This window comes from Pinus tabuliformis, chromosome 1_2 (genome assembly GCF_031772625.1).
Source record: "Pinus tabuliformis cultivar Carrire ecotype Pingquan chromosome 1_2, CPIR1, whole genome shotgun sequence".
Classification (NCBI taxonomy): Eukaryota; Viridiplantae; Streptophyta; class Pinopsida; order Pinales; family Pinaceae; genus Pinus; species Pinus tabuliformis.
The window spans coordinates 987,251,160-987,272,297 of NC_142298.1; the positions used below are offsets into that span (position 1 = coordinate 987,251,160).

General features: G+C 33.5%; 1 protein-coding gene across 1 annotated transcript; it reads right to left on the bottom strand.

Annotated features, from left to right (window-relative positions):
- Window positions 1-9,630: 9,630 nt before the first annotated feature.
- Window positions 9,631-19,930, bottom strand: LOC149209345 (putative fatty acyl-CoA reductase 4). Its single transcript, XM_089398588.1, has 9 exons — window positions 19,855-19,930; window positions 19,659-19,762; window positions 19,364-19,569; window positions 19,162-19,262; window positions 17,615-17,852; window positions 17,359-17,520; window positions 17,142-17,223; window positions 10,449-10,604; window positions 9,631-9,711 (listed from the first exon to the last, which is right to left on the bottom strand). The coding sequence occupies exons 1-9, from the start codon at window positions 19,928-19,930 to the stop codon at window positions 9,631-9,633; spliced, it is 1,206 nt and encodes a 401-aa protein (XP_089254714.1).
- Between the last annotated feature and the right edge of the window lie 1,208 nt (window positions 19,931-21,138).

The window sequence follows — 21,138 nt, forward strand, 5'->3', positions numbered from 1 at the left end:
AAAGTTAATGGTAGCAGTTTCAGTACCCATAGTTGTTGCAGAGAAACTGTATGCATAATTGTTGCAGAGAAAGGTAATGGTAGTAGAGAAAGGTAATGGTAGCTGTTGCAGAGAAACTGTTACTGAGAAAGGTAATCACCACTCTAATAGAGACCTCCTCTCGCCACTCTGATAGAGACCTCCTCTGGCCACGCGCATCTTCATGCAGGCCCTCGTCTCCTCTAGCCAGGTGCATCTTCATGCAGGCCCTCGTCTCCTCTGGCAACGCGCATCTTCATGCATCCCTCCTCTCCTCTCGCCATGCGCATCTTCCTCTCGCCACGCGCATCTTAATGCAGGCCACACAGACCAAGTTTCTATATGCCACCTGTCTGCACCTGTCTGTCTGAAATAAGACAATGTTTGTCTCCACAAAATTTGATATCAGTGAACATCCCAAGCATTAGGCATGATATCAGAGAACATCCAAATCCCAAGCATTAAATGCCTAGCATTAATGGTAACATTAAGTTGATCTATCAATGATCTAATATTGATAGGAAAAACATAAATATATATAACCTAAGTTTTTTCCTCCCCACCTCGGGAAGAGTCCAAATAAGATAGTAAATCACTATGTATCTAAAAAATTTCATTATACTCCACGAACTGGCAGTAACAAACAGGTCACAAATAGCTCAACTAATATTAACATCGTGGTTTTCGATTACTATAGTCCTTGGCCATTGCCAGATGGCAGGGACTAAAAAGACACACATATTATTTCACTTTTAAATCTTTTTGGGATCATTAAAGTTGAATGAAAAAGACACTAATAAAGGTACATGGTTGTTTTTTTACATTCTTAAGACTATGAAGGAGATCGAACAAACAAAAATGTGATGGAAAAAGAATTGTAAATTGCAGTACAATATGGTTTACTATCTATATGTTAAAATACATGAATGAAAAAATATTAAGCTTTAGAAACTCTTCTTTGATATAAATATGTAGCTTCATTTCAAATATAATTTCATGGTATTCTGTGGAGTTCCACTAGTTACATAAATCTTAATTTGTAATGAATATTCCATAAAATTGGAAATAAATAATATGGATTCAGTGTAAATGTGAAGAAATTATATTGTATATTTATAGAAATATTTTACTTTTAAGAGAAAAGTATACATATATTAAAAATTATTATGATAAATTAAGTTAAAGATTTTTTATTTTTAATGTCAATATGGAAAAAATTACCTTAATTGTTTTTTAAACTTTTGAAATTTAGCCAAATAATTTCCCTTAAAAAGAAAGTGGGAACTTTCCATTTGATTAAATTTAACCAAATAATTTCTTTTAAAAAGAACATGGGTGCTCCCAATTTGATCTATGTACTACAATTCAAGAGAAACAATATGTTTTTATTTTTTATTTTATTTTAAAAAAGTGTATGAAATATAAAAATATTTTTGTTTAAATAGTAAATCTATTTGAAACCAGTAAGGAACAAGCCAACATTGTTCTCATAATAACACTCAAAATCTCCTCCATCACCTATTGAAATTGGTCCTTCATAGATGCCTATTAACAATTTCAATAGGTGTATTGAGCATTTTCATAACAATGTAAAAAATGTTTGCACTATGCCCTTTTACTAATAAACATAGGAATAAGCATGTGCTTTTAACACCTATGGTCTACAAAAAATTTACTTGGTAAACTATGTGGCATATTGCATGGCAATATAAGTAGTGCCAAGGCTTTAGGAGGAAGAAAGCTTATGTGTTTTTAAGAATGCATACACATAGTTGCATTAACATATTCTTGAGAACCTAGTTACCTGAAAATCATCCCTCAAATTTTTGGTAATGGCTAACTAGAATTTTTCTAAGCAATGCATCTATATATAGAACACCAAAAGCTTTAAATGACAATTTGTGTAAGAGAAAATGAAATATATATCCATAAAATGTTGTAACCAAAATATAATTACTCAACTAGCACTAACCCCAAACATGAGTGGTGTCTTCATCAATAAATGAACCATATTATGTTAATTCCATGAAAAGTATATGTTGGATCACAATTAAAATACTTAATTTATGGTACGCTTCACATTACATAAAATACATCCACACTTATATTGCTAATTTTAGTAGATTATTTTCCCTTTATTAAATGAATGAGGTGTATGGTGTCCCTCCATCACCCTTTGAGATGTGTTGTTTTAAATGCGTGTACCTATGATGTACATTTATAAGATAGGATTCTAAATATGGGAGTTGGCCTCAATTCTATGAGTGAAGTAATTTGAGAAGTGTGGCCATAAGCAAGGATTATGTGAATTCATAAAATATATGAAAACATTAGTTGTGTATGAAGAAGTCACAATCTTTAGAGTTGAAAATAGTTGTGTTTTTATAAATAATAATTGTTTATATCCAAATCCTTAGAATCGTCTTCTAAATAGCACCTAGTAGATATCTTTTTTTTTTCTCCTTTTCAATATATGTGTCTTTTTCTTCAATCCATAGAAATGTATGAAATGCTTTAAGACATGGATAAACTTGGTCATGGTTATAAATTTCTTTAACTTTAATAATCACTTCACTTCTTATTATGTTCTTAGCACTTTATCGAAAAATCAAGAAAACTTATATGAAAAGCTTATTGGAAATAATTTGCATCCAATCTTGAATATGATTTAATAATCTTGGGTATGCTTTATAAAAAAGGCTAGGATATTCATCTTAATTACATTATTTCACTATAATTATAAAATGTATCATTTTAAAATAGAAAAATATAAAATTCCACTTTAAAATGATAATTGTTTTCTTAATATTGATACTAATCTCTTCCATAACTCTAAACTACTATTATGACATTTTTCCAATTATAATCTATTACAATTTCAATTAAAACTTAAACTAATGGTAACTTCAATAATACATCTATAAATATAACACTTTGTTTTTAATGACATTAATCCAATCTAATCTACTAAGACAAAAAATTCATTACAATAAACATAAGTAAAAATATATATATATTCAATAATAAAGCATTTTAATATATTTATATTTTTAATACTAAAAATGAATAAAAACCAATATAAACAATGATATGATAGTGATAAATTAATATAATAATCATTTTATCAAGAATAAATTAACATTTATTCTCCTATTTTATAAAATAAATATATTAACAATTAAATAATTATTTATATGATGGAATACAAATATTTGATATCGCATAAAAATCCATAATTTCTTTATGAATGAAAAAATCATACTACAGATATAATATATTAACAAAGATTGCAGGCAATCGTAGTTCTTGCCGATTTGAGAGCACATTTTACATTTGCTATACTGTATATCCATGGAAATCAAGACATTTGAAAAATGTGCATAATAGATAATTGTAGAATATATATAATTTGATACATTTTCGGCATCTGACAGAGTCAAACATCATTGTAAAAGTCATACATATCTAGTATAAGGGCTCCTACAACATTCTGCATAAAAGTCGAACAGAATAGACAAAATATTGCCTTCTACGGGACCATACATTGAGCTAATGTGTAATACTGTCATGTTGATTTAAGGGTGACAACCGCTCATAACCTATGTAATATTATTCTCTGACAATAGAAAATGGTGTAAGATTGTTCTCCGAGAATAGCAAATGAATTGTGTTAGATTGTTCTCCGAGAATAGCAAATGAAATGGTGTAATATTGTTCTCCGAGAACAGCAAATGTATAGCAAAGCAAGGTGAACACACGTTTGGGTCTTGTAACACTACAACTACATTAAAGACCTTTATCACGCTCTTAGCTTGTAAATGTGAATTAAACGTTGATTTTCCCATTTGTGCTGGAGTGGCGATATAATGTATAAGTTGAATATTTCTTCAATGCTTAAATTGAAGATTACCTAAATGTTACTGTTGGTGGAAGCTGTCGCGGGTTTTCTTTGAAAAATGCGTTTTCAATGTAGATTGATTCAGTTCACTGGGTTAGATAATTGCATTATATAGAATTATATCCAGATCATTGAAATTTTTGTCTCTCAGCTTGCAACTTTTCTTCTTTCTAGTTTGTTTAAAGAGAAAAGGAAAAACGATGTCGCAATTTATACTCCACTTTCATTAATACTAATCTACTTCGCTTTCCCAAGACTAAACTCTATGTTAATCACAATTCAATAAGGAAATCAAAGCTTGTGATTTCTTTTCACGAATGAGCTTCACACACGACACTAGTGACTAATGACTAAATTCCATTAGCTTCTACATTTTCATACCCATTACTATGAGGTTTCGTGCAAGTTACTCCTATTCTTTGAAGTTTTTAAAGTGTCCTTAAAATTTTCTGATACTTTATGTCACAGGAGCCAATGAAGGTGAATTTGGTGATATCACACAAAAATGTAGAACTGAACGAACTGAAACTGGATATCTGCAAATTTATTGGAAGATGTTTGTGGTACAAGTATTTGGAATGAAAAAACCTGATTGAACCTCCTTATCATTTCCATAGAAAATCTCCAGAATTCTGTTTTACTATCTCAATTCGAAATCCTTTTCCGCCCACATCAGTGGTTTGGCGTATTGCTCTCTTAAAACCACGATTTTCCTTTTTTTCCAACATCAAAAGGTCACGCATGTTTCGTTTGGACTCAAGTGAAATTTCAGTTTTCAAAATATTCAATACTAGTGTATATTCAAGCTTTCTCATGTTTTTTCAAATAGGCCAATCAAACACGCATCCATGAGGTTTCCGTTTTTGAGATGTTTATATTTTATATTTTATTTTCATTCTGATGCTTTTCAAGTTCGGAAACTACGCATTCTAAAAGAAACTTTTTGGGTAGAGACTATGTATTAGCTTTTTTTTTCCCTAAAGTTATTGTGTAGGGTTGAAATGTGGAATTGTATAAAGGGAGTGTATAAAAGATTTGTTGAAATTATGACACAATTATTTTGATGTATTGGAGTTAATTTTGGAATTTTGTTAAAATTTACTATATATGTTTTTGTTTTAAATTATAATGTAATTTTCATAATTAAAAAAAACTAAAATTTTAAATATTCAATTTATTTTTATAACTGAAAATACATTTTAAATAACTAGAAATTATAACCTCACTCATATGTATTGTATAACTGATTTTCTTTAAAAAAATAGATATATAAAATAGTTAAGATAACTTCACTAAATACATTGTACAAATTCAAAATCAAATTTAGCAATAATTATTGAAAAAAAATATATTTAAACTGCTGAGAGGGAAATGTGCCTCGAGTCTATTATAGTTGAAAGGAGGAATATAAGACGACTCTATTGAGCTAAATAAGATGATTCTATTAAGCTATTATATGTTTGATCTAGGAGGATCCGTTGATTTAATTGCACAGGTGTTCAAGTGTCATCATCAGTGTTCAGTGTCATCATCAACATGCAGTTCATTGGTGTTGTTAAGTTTCAACAGTGTTGGTTATGGATCAGGCTGTTCAGGCAATGTTCATAGTGTTCATGGCATTCAGTTGATATGGGTTGTACATGGTTGTCGACATGAGTTCATCGACAGTTCCCCAGGACTTGGACGACAACATGTGTTTAGTCGTTCGTCTTTGCAAGATTGGTGTTGACATGGTTATGTCGTCCATCGCAGAGGTTTGATATGTCGTCAGGGTTGTCGTCATGGCAAAGGATCAATATCGCTGTTTGTCAACGATAGGCATGTGGTTTTATGTCACATTGTGACAAAAGATTGTAAAAGGGGTTTTTTTTAAGTTTTAGACCTAAACCCTAAGTCCTATCACCTAAATCCTAAAACATCAATGGTCCCAAATCTATGTCAAAAACATTAAAATTCAAACCCTAAGAAATAACCCTCTCAGCCTTTGTTTATAATAAAACTATAAACATTTTATAGAACAATATAAAACTGTTAACAACCCTAAACACTGGCCACTAACCGTATCGGAACTGCCAAAGATAGGGTTCATATGATGAGATGTGTAAAGACCGTCAGATTTAACTATCGGAACCATAGCCGCATCGGAGGTCCTAACCGCAACAGTCAGCATGTGAACGCGCGTTGAAAAGTCGTCGTGGTTAGATTTAACCGCAACCAGTTACCATGGCAATGTAAACATGTGAGCGGGGATTCACCGTCATTGTTAGCCGAAGTGGGTTTGGTGGGCAGTTACGGTTAGGAATGGAAGCGCTATGTGAGCACCGGGATAACCGCCACCGTCAACTGTTACGGTGAACGGTCAGCGGAATTGCCGGACTCCAAAACTGCAATTATGATCTGTTCACATGTGCTGTTAGTGCCCTCCACCCGGTTAGCTAGCCACTAACAGTTTCGGGCTAACCTATAGTCTGAAAGTGGATTTTTGTTGCATTTTGTGGTGCCAACTAATTCCTCCACCATGAAACCCTACCTTAGGTGTCAATTGCCAACTAGACCGAAGCTGCCAAACATCCAGATTGCAACTTCATTCATCTTAAATTCAGCCAAGGTCATTTCAATGTATCCAAAAGCCTTTAAAAGGTGGATTAGTCCATTGAAAGACAGGAGAGTGGTTTTTAACTTTTGTATGCAGATTCTGGAGGACATAAGCGATTTTGTTTTCAGTGTTTCGGGAGCATTCGGGGTTGGTTTTGGAAACCGTAAGCAGCGTTGGAAAGCTGGTTCAGAGGGATATCAGATGACAGAGGTCAAAATTTCCTGTGTGCAAGTTCCGTCTGACTAAATCACTGTGTAATCAACTCCCTTCTTCTCATTCCTAATAAAAACGGTCGCCCATCTTGAAAGCGGACCTAGAGACGTAGTCCATCAGGGACGAACTCCGTCATCAATTTGTTGTCTGGTATAACTGTGTTTTTACTATTTGCACTTCTGTTATGCATCGATTTCATGTTTAATCAGCTATCGTAAAGTGTTCTGCTCAAGGAGTTTACCTCGATTTTTGTGCTTTCAGTTATCATTCAAATCATTAATGGTTAATCAATTCTGCCTCAGTATTTAGTTTATGATCATTTCAGATCATATAATTTGGTATCAGAGCAGATTGCATTTGTAGAATGTGCCATTGAATGTTAACCGAGTCAATGTCGCAACGAGGAGAAGGAATCCTTGAGCAGATCGATCCAGAGATTGGAAAGCAACGAGTCATTTAGAAATCGACCATGTCAGGTCCTGATGCAGGTGAAAACGTTGAAACTAAGATGAGTGAAGAACAGTTTCAGCAGTCGTTCTTAACTATGCAGCAGATGTTGGGAGAATTGTACGAAGACAAGAAGGTGAGAGATGCTTCTTCTTCAAAGACATCAAAGAAGGACAAAGGTAAAGGCAAGGTTGATAAACCACCTTCACCTCCATTATCTCCATCATCATCATCTTCTTCTTCTTCTTCTAGTGCAGAATCTGAAACGGAAAAGAAACCTAAGAAAACATCTCTTTTGAAACTTGATGTTAAATTTGAGTTACCTGTTTATGATGGTGAAATGAATCCCGAAAAGCTAGATAACTGGATAAAGCAGTTAGAAGTGTATTGTCGCATTCAGAACATTTCTAGCAATAAAACTAAAATTCAGTTAGCTACACTTAGAATGGGGGGAACAACTTTAATCTGGTGGGAAAGTAAAACTCAGATAGATGAAAAGCATAAAGGAAAAGTCGTCTCTTCATGGTCTAAGTTTTTAAAAGCTCTTAGGAAACAATTCTATCCTTTATGATACATGCAGCAAGATATTATTGATTGGAAACATCTGAGGCAAGGTAAAGGGCAGAGTGTTCAGGGGTTTACGCAGGAGTTCAGAAAGAAAGCATTGGCGCTTGGTATTTCATTGGATACACGTGAAACTTTGCTATAACACACCGACAGTTTACATTCATATTTGTAGCATACATTATTGATGTTTAATCCTCATGATTTTGATGAGGTGTGTGTTCAAGCCATACATATTGAATCAGGTGGCAGACCATTCAAGTTTTCATCGCAGTCATCCAAAGAGTTGGAAACCAAAGATTCCAGTGACATTAAGGGGAAGAACATTTCGAAGAGGAAGAAATCAACGATCGTTCAGAAGGAAATACCTACTTGTTCTCATTGCCAGAGAATCGGTCATGATGAATCGAAGTGCTGGAAACTTCATCCAGAACTTAAGCCCAAAAAGTTCCTTAAGGCAAAGGATGAAAAAAAGGCCATTGCAGCAGTCCAGCAGGATCTAGGTTCAGATTCAGGTGATGAAAGGAGGAGAACTGCCATGGTTACAACATGTAAAACTTTTGACACTGGTTCAAGTTCGAAAACTATTGTATCTTCTTCAAACATAAATCCTTCACATGAGGATAAAAGAGTTGAACTCTTCCACATAAGGATAACTTCTAAGCATATAAATCTTGACACAATGTTTGAAAGTGGATTGCAAGCAAATTTAATATCTAAACATATAGTTAATCGATTGGGATTGGAGACACAGAATCATCCAAGACCATATCCATTAGGTTGGATTAATAAATCAACTCAGATACATGTCACAAAGCAGTGTCGGTTAAAATTTGCAATTACATCTAAGTACATTGATGAAGTGGAGTTAGATGTGGTCCTAGTAGACATATGTGGAGTTGTCTTAGGAAGTCCTTATCTTTATGATAGAGATGCAGTGTTTTATAGAAGAGAACATAAATATCACCTAAAGAAAGAAGGGGTTGAATTTATTGTTAGGGCACATAAAGCCAAATCAAACTTGGATTTAATTGTTACAAATCAAGTTAAGCAATTAATAAGTTCAAGTAAATATGTACTCATGTTTATTAAGGAAGAACATAAGGATGATTGTTCGGAATGCAAGATTCAGTTTATAGATCAATTGGTCAAGGTGGTTAATTCTGTTCCAAGAAATCTTATTCATAAACAGGATAAGCAACATGAGATACATTTAATGTCCTATGAACATCTTCTTAAAGACATAATGAATCTCAACTCATTCATTCAACTGAATTCTAGAAACTATCACCATCAACATTGTATTGTAGGGAATGGTACATGCGAGTCTAATCAGAGACTTGTTTCAGATGGTATGTTTATTTTCAGTTTCATGGGTGCAGTTCAGTATTGGGGAAAATTAGTGTTACATTTCTTTGGTGTTGCATCATCATTTCATGCTTTAAAAAGTAATGAAGCCTCTTTTCAAGTGGAGAGGAAGTTTATAAGTTTTCATGACAAAGCATTTTCGAAAGCAGATCTAAAGTATCCTTATCATGATTTGAAAACTAATGCAAGTGTTAGTCAATGGAGATATCGGTTAATAGACGAAGAAATAGTGATTCAAGTAAGTCAACAATTACTTAGATACTTTCAAAGTCAAACTAAGTTGCAGCAGTGTTTACATCATAACTGGATGAGTTTTGTTCAGAAGGTTCACTTAGTAATCAGTCAACAGGAAAGAAAATCAAGTCAAGTAATTGATATGAAGTCAAAATCAAATGAGTCTTTGAATATTTCAGTTATTTCGGAAAGTAGATCGTTAATACCCATCAGATGTATTGAACAAAGTTCTACAACTATTGTTTTAAAAGATGTTTTTGAATCACTAACTCATGATTCTACGTGGAAAGAACTAAATTGCCATGTTGATAATAGGTTGTTTGCCCATCGTCGCAAGTTGTTTGTACTGCAGATGGAAGAAACAGGTCACCAACTGAAAAAGTGCCATGGTCAGCATCATCAAGATCATCACTTGCAGGTGATTAATCAAATGTATTGGTACATTGTCAAGTCAAGGTGGAAAGAGAGGGATTTCTACCCTCATCGACTATTTTTTTAGTCAAATTTTTGTTGTCCAAAAGCTTTCAAGTGGAGAGGAATGATCCAGGAGGATCCATTGATTTAATTGCATAGGTGTTCAAGTGTCGTCATCAGTGTTCAGTGTCATCATCAACATGCAGTTCATGGGTGTCGTTCCATTTCGACAGTGTTGGTTATGGATCAGGTTGTTAAGGTAATGTTCATAGTGTTCATGGCATTCAGTTGATATGGGTTGTACCTGGTTGTCGGCATGAGTTCATCGACAGTTCCCTAGGACTTGGACGACGACATGTGTTTAGTCGTTCGTCTTTGCAGAATTGGTGTCGCATGGTTGTGTCGTCCATCGCAGAGGTTTGATATGTCGTCATGGCAAAGGATCAATATCGTCGTTTTTTGATGATAGGCATGTGGTTCTATGTCACATTGTGACAAAAGATTGTAAAAGGGGTTTTTTAAAAGTTCTAGACCTAAACCCTAAGTCCTAAAACATCAATGGTCCCAAATTTATGTCAAAAACATTAAAATTCAAACTCTATGAAATAACCATCTCGGCCTTTGTTTATAATCAAACTATACATATATTATAAAACAAAATAAAACTGTTAACAGCCCTAACCGCTGGCCACTAACCGTATCGGAACCGCCGGAGACAGGGTTCATATGACCAGATGTGTAAAGACCGTCAAAGTTAACTATCGGAACCGTAGCCGCGTCGGAGGTCCTAACCGTAGTAGTCAGCATGTGAACGCGTGTTGAAAAGCCGTCGGGGTTAGCTTTAACCGCAACCTGTTACTGTGGCAGTGTAAACATGTGAGCAGGGATTCACCATCATTGTTAGCCACAACGGGTTTGGTGGGCAGTTACGGTTAGGCATGGCAGCGCTATGTGAGCGCCGAGATAACCGCCACCACCAACCGTTACGGTGAATGGTGAGCAAAACTACCGGACTCCAAAACCGCAATTATGATCTGTGCGCTGTGAATGCCCTCCACTCGGTTAGCTAGCCGCTAACAGTTTCAGGCTAACCTATAGTCTAAAAGTGCGTTTTTGTTGCGTTTTGTGGTGCCAACTAATTCCTCCACCATGAAACCCTACCTTAGGTGTCAATTGCCAACTAGACCGAGGCTGCCAAACATCCAGATTGCAACTTCATTCATCCTAAATTCAGCCAAGGTGGTTTCAGTGTATCCACAGGCCTTTAAAAGGCAGATTTGTCCATTGAAAGACAAGAGAGTGGTTTTTAACTTTTGTCTTCAAATTCTGGAGGACATAGGCGATTTTGTTTTCAGTGTTTCGGGAGCATCCGGGGTCGGTTTTGGAAACTGTGAGCAGCGTTGGAAAGCTGATTTAGAGGGTTATCTGATGACAAAGGTCAGAGTTGCCTGTGTGCAAGTTTAGTCTGACTCAATCATTGTGTAATCGACTCCTTTCTTCTCATTCCTAATAAAAACGGTCGCCCATCTTGAAAGTGGACCTGGAGATGTAGTCCATCAGGGATGAACTCCGTCATCAATTTTTTGTCTGGTATAACCGTGTTTTTACTGTTTTCACTTCTGTTATGCATCAATTTCATCTTTAATTAGCTGTCATAAAGTGTTCTTCTCAAGTAGTTTACCTCGATTTCTGTGCTTCAGTTATCATTCAAATCATTAATGGTTAATCAATTCTACATTAGTATTTAGTTTATGATCATTTCAGATCAATGTTTGAGAGACAAACATATTTTTCAATATGGTGTAAGGTTTTCAAGTAATTTTAATTTGGAGATATGTAATACTAGCACAAACACATTAATTAATGTGGTTGATATAGACTGATAAAATTACTTTGGAAGATTTCTTTTCGAGTTCGTTGATCGTATCGTGCAAGTGTTTCTCATACTTCAAGGCATCACCAAGCAGTGAGGCTTTCTAGATGTCCAACAATTTCCTATTTAAACCTTCATAACATATTGATATATAAATTAAATGGTTGATAAACATAAATCAACATCAAAACACTTACCTTATCATCCATCTCACATTACTAAAACTTAAAAATACCATAAAAATATTTAAATTATAATTTTATTTTAGATTATTATCATTATTATTATTTATTGTTGGATTGACCATTTGAACCTTGAATCTCATTGTGTGCATAGTAATTCATAAAACAACTATCAATAATTAAGCCCTCGGCTTACGTTAAATTATTATCATCATAATTATTATTAATTATAAAATAATTCATATATATATATAACCTTAGGGATTCACCTCCACTTTACCATGGAGACTCTTAATATATAAATAAGATTTGTTACAATACAAAGAGCAAAGACCTTACTTTTTGTTGCTTTCCTTTTGTTGCTTGTTCTCTTCTCTTTCTCTCTGGAACTGATCCAAATCCAAAAATTACAAAAGCTAAACCAACAAAAGTTGTGAACTATTTATCTGAAGCCTTTCTATCATTGATGCCTCTATTTCCTTCATTAAAAATAAATAAAAAACAACTTTTTATGTGAATTCCTATAATCATGCATATGCCATTTAAAAATGCATTAGAGGCATTGCACAATGATGTGATGTGGGTGCTCACTACTCTAGATTCCAAAGACGTGTGACCAAGGCGAGACTTCCACAAAGACCTTGTTTCAACAGTGCATGGAGTCCTTGTCCTATTGAGTACTTCCCAACAAGCATCGATAGATTTATCTCTTTTTCTTTTTCTTTCTTTTAATGAAGGATGTTTCCCTTTCCTTCCTTTCCTTGCTTTACTTTTCTTTCTTGTTCTCTTCTCTCTCTCTCTAAAACTTATCCAAAGCCAAAACTGACAAAAGCTAAAGTATCAAAAGCTATGAATTGTTTCTCTAAAGCCTTTTTATCATTGATGCCCCTATTTTCTTCATTTTCATCTAATTTTCCTTTGCATTAAAATTGTGTCTCTTCATCTCCCTTTTCTCCTATTTTCCTTTATTTTCATAATTAAATGTCAATTTTTCCTCTCTGTCTTTTCCAATGCCTTTTTCAATTTCCTTAGCCATAATAAACCACAATTGATGCCTACTATAGTGATTTCTCAACATTTAGCTTGGAATTCATGTCCCATGGCCTTGTTCTTATTTTTTTACCTTAAATATCATTTATTACATGAAACTTTAACCCGAGGCTGTTACAACTACCTCTTTCTACACTTAGTTGGGGTTATGATAATAGGGGGTGTGTTAGAACTTGAGGAAGAATATTACTGGAGCTTCTATCTTAGTCATTCCAAATTTCCAATGAATTTTTGAGTTATATACATATACTAGTATGTACGCATTAGGAGCGGTGCTCATGCAAGGAGGAAAACCTATGGGTTACTAGTTAGAGTTGTTTAATAGAGTAGTACTTGAAAACCCAACATATGATACATATATCTTTGCAATTGTACAAGTGATGAAGAAGAGGAGGCACTATATCTTGGGAAAGGAATATATGGATCATCAAGTCCTTCAGTGCCTACATATCAAGAGTAAGATGCAATAAGTGAGACATTATAAATTGTTAGGATTCTTACTATGGTTTTCACCTATTAATGAAGTACAAGAAAGGAGCCACAAATAAGCCAACATACATTCTTTTTTGACCACCAGTGATAAATATTTCAACAATTGGGGTGATAATGTACCTTGAGCCTTCCACTAATGATATTATGAGTGAAGACTACAAGGGAAATACATATTTTCGAGGAGTATACAAGTAGTGGAAGGAGAGAGTGTGCACTTCCATGGAAGGAAACAAATATTATCTATAATATATATATATGTGTGTGTGTGTGTGGAAAATCATCCATCGTTGGAACTAGGTCTCGCCGTATTTATTAACTGCCCGTTTAATTTAATATGTTGACGACCATATAAATTGTAGAAATTGTTGTTTAAACATATTCAAACCAATGTTGAATACGTTACCACCACTAAATGGTCTGTCGTTTACCAAGTCACCAACCGATAAAACTTTGTTAATTTGGTATGCCGCCAATCTTGTTTGCCATATTTTAAATCATCAGTTATTGGTTTGGACAACCGCAGACATAGTTGGGACCATGACCATTCAGTTATATTTAACATAATTTGTTTAAAACGAATCGCCAAAATTTTGACTGTTGAAATTTTGCCATAAGTCGCTAGCTAGGTTGGTTGTCGCTGATTTGGGTCATTTGTTGGGTGCCACGTGGGACCATATGATTGGGCCACGTGGTCCCATGCTATTGGGCCATGAATCCTTCTCTTAACTTGGAAGAATGAGACCATATTTGGTGGTTTCACCAACTGTAGCGTTAGCGATGCCTTTGTTTGGCATCTGCTAAATTTATCCGCCAAGCCTCCAAATTTGGCCAGACTGCCAATGTTAGTAACGCTCCAAATTTGTCTGGCGCTCTGCTAAATCTATCATTTTTTCCCAATTTGACCAGCAAATTTAACTGGGCGTAACTTCCACACACGAACTCGGATTGAGGCATCATCTGTGCCATTAGAAAGCTTGTGGTGAGATCTTCAATCTAGTCCTAGTTTTACTGCGATCTGAGGAGTTATATTTTTGGGCGATTAAGGATCCACCTCGATCAGTCCTTGGTTCATTATTAAATTTCTTAATAGTTTTATTCTCTCTTCTTTCTTATTTTACAAGTATCTAGTATAATATTTTTTTTCAAACTATGATTTTTATTAAAATCCAGTATAGCTCTGTTGCATTATTCAAAAACTACATTGAAATCCTTTGATAGGCATATCTTGCAACCCAGGGAATATTCCATGTTTTTCCTGCTAAGTTATAAGGTAAAGATGTTTCAATTAAGGTCAAATTTGCATGGGGGCTTCACTCAATGAACCTGTAACATATCATGTGTGTTTGTGGCATACTAAACAATACCCTTAATTTGACTACATATTGGAAATACCTCTAAAAGTCAAATTATTTAACCCCTTACCAATACAAACTCAATACACATTCCCAATTTAAAAAACCCCTACTTTCCATAGATATTGTAGGTATCCATTTTTTCATTAACATTTTCTATATCGCTTTGTATTTTTTTATTAACTTTGAGCTCCATTTTTTATACCTACCAATATAAAAATCCTTTACCCCCTATTATATGCTCAATATATTATGTCATATTTTCCTCAATATACATCCCCCAATATGAATTCACACGATATGGTATTACTCAATGAATTTCGTTCTATGATTTGAAGGTTTTCAATATCGTAACTTACATGATAGTGTCCACCCTTCACGGATATTTTAGAGTAGCACTTGATTTCCATTTTGTTGGTCATGATGCATTACTTTTTAGGCCCAAGAACCCTCTTTAGAGCTCATGATTTCATCAAGTTGATAGGAATTCCTCTCTTCAGCTTATTTCTAGCCATACAATACAAAAGTGGGGTTCCCATTAGCTTTTATGGTTCTTGATGGTTGTTTATAGATAATTTTTATCAATGCCTAGTTGCATACTATTGCATTGTTATTTTCTTTAACCTGAATTACCACCATTGTAGTCACACTTTACCTCTTAAATTTGCATCAGTAATGGTTCCATCTTACAACCAAACATTAACTTTGTGAGAGGCCATTGCAATGAGTGGCCTTACTTTGATATACCATTTTACTTTTTATTTTACTTTTCTGGTTCTGTGAAACTTAGAAGTAGATGCATATCATCCCGTGACTTGTCTCTCAAGAAAGAGACTTATTTTGGTGATCTTTTCATGCTTGTTAAAAATGAAGATCTGAACTTTTCTTTTGCTAATATTTTCATTCTCATTAAACTAATGAAAATGTCAAGTTTATTTCCAAATTCTCCTCTTCATTCAATAATGAAATATGGCAATTAACATCGTCTTCTTTTCTCATGCTCTTTAAATTATGAAAACGATATCAAGCATACTTTTAACCCCTTTTAAAGGTATTGAAAACCCCATGAATAAGGCACACATTTTAGTTCACTTTTAAATATTTTTTAGGATATTTAAAATTGAATAAAAAAACACTAATAAAGTTTGTCTTTTCCATTCATAAGAATTTGAAGGAGATTGAACATACAAAAATGTGATGGAAAAAGAATTGTCCATTATAATACAATATGGTATACTATCTGCATGTATTTGAATACATGTAACAAAAAAATATTAAGCCTCGGCAACACTTCTTTGATGTAAATGCGTAGCTTGATTTCAAACATAATTTTATGGTATTCCCTAGAGCTCAACTAGTTACATAAATCTTAGTTTGTAATGAAGATTTCATAAAATTTGAGATAAATAATCATGGATTCAGTGTAAATGTTAAGAAATTGTATCATATATTTATAGAAATATTTTATTTTTAGGAGAAAAGTATATATAGGGTGAAAATTATTTTGATGAATTAAGTTGGAAATTTTTTATTTTTAATGTCAATATGAAAAAAAATAGCCTTTTTTTTTTCTTTTGAAATTTAGTGAATTAATTTCTCTTAAAAAGAACGTGGGCGCTCTCAATTTGATTGAATTTAGCTAAATAATTTCCTTTAAAAAGAATATGCTCTCAATTTGATTAATATACTACAATTAAAGAGAAACAATATATTTTGTTTTGTTTAATTTTTAAAAAGTGTATGACATATAAAAACAATTTTGTTTAAATAGTAAATTTATTTGAAACAAACAATGAAAAAGCCAAAATCTCCTCCATCCCCTATTAAAATTAGTCCTCTAAAATTATTCCTTCACAACTGCTTATTAATGATTCCAGTAGGTGCATTGAGCATTTTCATAACAATGCAAAAATTTTTCCTTTTACTAATTAACATAGGAATAAGCATGTTCTTTTAACACCTACGGTCTTGGAAAAATTACTTGGTAAACTATACGATATACTGCATGGCAATATAAGTAGCGCTTAAGGTTATATGATCAAGAAAGCTTATGTGTTTTTAAGAATGCATACACATAGTTTCATTAACATATTCTTGAGAACCTAGTTGACTCAAAATCATCCCTCAAATTTTTGGTAATGGCTAACTAGAATTTTGCTAAGCAATACATCTATATATGGAGCACCAAAGGCTTTAAATGACAATTTGTATAAGAGAAAATGAAATATATATACATATATTGTTGTACCCAAAATACAATTCCTCAACTAACACTAACCCCAAACATTGGTGGCCTATACTTCAACAAATGAACCATATTATGTTCATTCCATGAAAACTATATATTGAATCATATTTAAAATACCTAAATTAAATCAAATGTAAATACTAAGCAATCTATATATCTAGGAACAACCATAGGGGAATTGAAGTGACTGACCACGTCTAAAATGAGTTCTGGGTCAGCTAAGAAGTATGAAATTTGTCCTTTGCCGCACCCTCTTATAACGGTGTCCATAGTTCTGCGTGATATTCCGAAAAAAAAAACACAGGATCAATGTGAATAATGATATGATAGTGATATTAATAACATTATCATGAAATATTTATGTGTGCTATCCAGATTCTAGCAATAAAGGATGGATGTTTATGGGCACCTGGTGCCTTCCATCCAGCCTGGGAAGGGCTCTGCCAAAGTACTTTCAATAATGGTCGGTCGGAGGATGACCACTGGAACATTTCCCCTCGATTTCTCTATGAACATTTTTCCCATAGCTTTGGTAAATGAGTATGTATTTGGCCACCCAAACGTTCTTGCCCTGCATGAATTAATGAATTAGTCTAATACCTTCCTTTACAGAATGACATCAATGCAAATTACAATACTCGTCTAAGTGACTCACCTTTCCAAACCTAATTCTTTGAGACGCTTTCACTTTGGCGTCTTTTACCGAACTTGTGCTTGCAGTGTGAGTAGTTGACGAGGCCTGCTGTTTGAGTTGTGTTTTCTCTAGTAGGCGAAATTCTGCTTCAATATCTAAGCTCAGAGGTGGACTACATTCGCCCTCAAGTCCTTTACCGTTCATTAAAGTGTGCCCCAGCTTCAGACAACTCTCTTTTATTTGTCCACTTTTGCGTCCTACAACGTAAGCTTTTGTACATTCCATATAAATTAGTCCAGTGACAGTTGATACAACTATTTGTTTTCCTAATATATAAGAATAAGAATGATTGTTTGTTCACTTTAAACACGTTTTTTCTTTTACCATGACTTTGAAGCGGTACATGGTGTTTATATAATCTAAATAAAAATAATATAATTTATTTTTAACTCATATGCAAATAATTTTTTTTAACTCAGCACCCCACTTAATGACTAGTAAACCTCACACGGTTCTTCTTTTATTATGAAATATCAAAAAACGAAAAATATGTATCAGCCCTTTCATTTTAAGTTTTACATGCTTTTTATATAATTTAAATAAAAATAGTATAATTTATTTTTAATTCTGTATCTTTAATATGAAGATTCAGATGCGAAATAATTTGTTTTTTTGGTAAGTTAGATCACCAATTACTTCTGCATTGGACTCAAACTAATTCTCAGAAACATTATATAATAAAAATATAATTAAATAAGAATGGTAACTGAAATATTTGTTTTCGACTTATATTAAAAATATTTTAATATGTTTTTATTAAATCTATTTTAATATTTTATTGAATTTAATTTTTATATATGATATTTAAGATAATGATGGTTAACATCCACTGAGACCAAACATTGGTCTATCGGACCTAAACAAACGAATTATTTAGTTTGATTTAAGATTTTATTCCTATATTCAAAAAGCTTGGAGAGAAGCCTCCCAAGCTCACTGTAATTTTGACAACATAAAAAACTAGAAAAGTCATTATTGCAAGAAAGATTTTGAAACTGAAATCTAATTAAATTTATTATTTTTTATATATTTTTTCAATTTTAATTAGACTTACATTATAAAATAGCTATTGATACATTGTTATAAAAATTTAATATTAATGTAAATATTATTTTATTTAAAAAAATTAATATAATTTTAAAATCTCTATATTTAAAAAAATCAAATTGAATCTACATAGAAATTCAGGTAAATTGGAGATGGATGAGCGCGAAAATAATAACATAATATTAATAACTAAATTATCATTATTCCAAAAATCTAGCCTCCATAAAATTATTACAAATAAACTAGAGTTAAAAAAATCCAATTTTTAAAATTAATGTATTTGAAAATAAAATAATTTTTAATTTTTAAGATCTAAATTTTATAATTAGGAAAATTTTAATCAAATATACCTGCCAACTTAACTACCAAATCAATGTAATTTTTTTATGGTTTAAGAAATCTATTTTCTTCTTTAAACCTTTCATAAACTTTTCTAAAACTAATAGATAGAATCATAATCTGTCGACTTACCAGTGGAGACGTGCAGGAGGATTTGAAGATTACGGCATCGTTTCGCGAATTCCACAATATTCTCAGCTCCCTTTGTGTTGACATTCAGAGAAATATCATATCTACGTTGTGCGAAAAATTCTTAGTCTTTACATTCGGACATAAATGCTTTCCCAATGACAACGAGTAATCAGGTTGTCAAGATGAAATATAACTGGCGAACCTGTCATCAAACACGGTGCTTGTTGCAATATTTACAATGGCGTCCAGATTTCTCCAGAGGTGCTCTCTGCTGCTCTCCGTATCAATTCCAGGATTATGATCCGTTGCAATGTCTCCAACCACAATAACAACTTTCTCGAATACGAATCTTTCAAAGCTGTCTCCATGTTGCTCCCTCAATCTACTGAAAAGCTCCAGTTTCAAAACCTGTCATTTATAACAAAGAAATGACATCATTCGTAGGGAGAGCATTGGCCAATTTATGAGTAGGAAGACTCAGTACTCAGATTTCTTACTTCACTTTTGAATCGGATTTTGGCAGACTCGGCATCATTCGCCCTTAGCAAAACAAAAATGCGGCCTATCCCGGGCTGCGACCGCAATATTTTCTCGATGAAAACTGGAACAAGTAAACAGCACTTAAGCTTCATTATATATATATATATATATATATATTAGAAGAAAAAAATTGGTCTCTGAAATATTTAATACTTTTTCCAAGGAAACCGGTTGATCCAGTGACCAATATGTTCTTTTCACTGAGAAAGCCAAGAATATTTGACGCCATCGATCGTACTTTGATAAATGTGCAACTCGCACCCAAAAATATCAGAAACTACGCGTTTATCAGACCAAGCGTATGTGTTGTACATAAACAATCTATCTTCAGGACTTCGTATTATGTGTGACATACACAATTTATGTTGAAGTAAACAGCTCAATTATTGTTGGAAGGCAATAAACGATATGATATCCGCACTCCAGCCACAGAGCAAAAGAAGCAGAATGGAATAAGGCGAAGCACATAAGCATATAAAAAGTGACAATAAGCTTCCGCTCAATCTCTGAAGAAACAAACGTATATATAACGGCTCAGGAACCAGCTTTACCAACCGCAACGATCCATTTCCGATGACTCAGATGTTAGAAAGCCAACTATTAATGTTAGCTTAAACAATGATTCTATAATGCGGAATAAACATAGAATCGAAATCTTAAATGACCAAGAAAAATACCTCTAGCCATTGATGCTACTTTTGCTCCCAATGTATTTTGTAATTAAAGCTTCCACGCCGCTTCACAATATCTTCTTCAAATTTGAGTGCTTTCCTCTTCACCACATCAAAATATCTTTAGAAGATAAACGATCAGAGCCAGATGGAAACCAAGATAAATAAAATGTATCATAACCGCTAAGACCATACCGCCAAATGAAACGATGCAGCGTGCCAAGCCTGCCTCTTTGAAAATACGATCAATTCGGCTTGAAGAGGCCGAGTCGTGTAGACACTGGAATTCGCCTGCTGACTAGAGTGAATACCGATAATGAAACTCTCATAATCGAGATACATGCACTAACAAGTTCAATAGTAGTTATTTGTTCACGAATCCTTCCAAAGAAGAAAGCAGCAAAAAAATATTTTACGCGAATCCTGTTATCAAAATAGGCACATGTCATCCGTGCTAAACAATCGAGTGTAGAGAGCTTCTCGAAGTTCATGTAGAGTGAATAGCGTAACACAATCTTCATGCAAGGAGAAAAAAAAAATACAGAAAATCTGAAGGCACTTCCCAGCTTTGCTCTCTCAACTTGATGGTGTAAAACTGAAGGAAATTGAGATGCAAGCTTGGGGACCAAACAGAATATATATATATAGCCAAGCTTCCATCAAGCTTCTGTTGGCTATGTGTTAGGTGTTCCACAGATCATGGTAGAGAACTCCAGATGAAGTAATGGACCACTTTAGAAGCTCCCAACAAGAAATTAATTAACTG

Excerpts from the sequence above, each read along its gene's own strand:
- LOC149209345 (XM_089398588.1), bottom strand. The coding sequence starts at position 19,930 with ATGGCGTCAAATATTCTTGGCTTTCTCAGTGAAAAGAACATATTGGTC. Across the intron at positions 19,263-19,363 it reads AGCACCGTGTTTGATGACAG|ATATGATATTTCTCTGAATG; the intron begins GTTCGCCAGTTA and ends CGCACAACGTAG. Across the intron at positions 17,224-17,358 it reads GGCTGGATGGAAGGCACCAG|AACTATGGACACCGTTATAA; the intron begins GTGCCCATAAAC and ends AATATCACGCAG.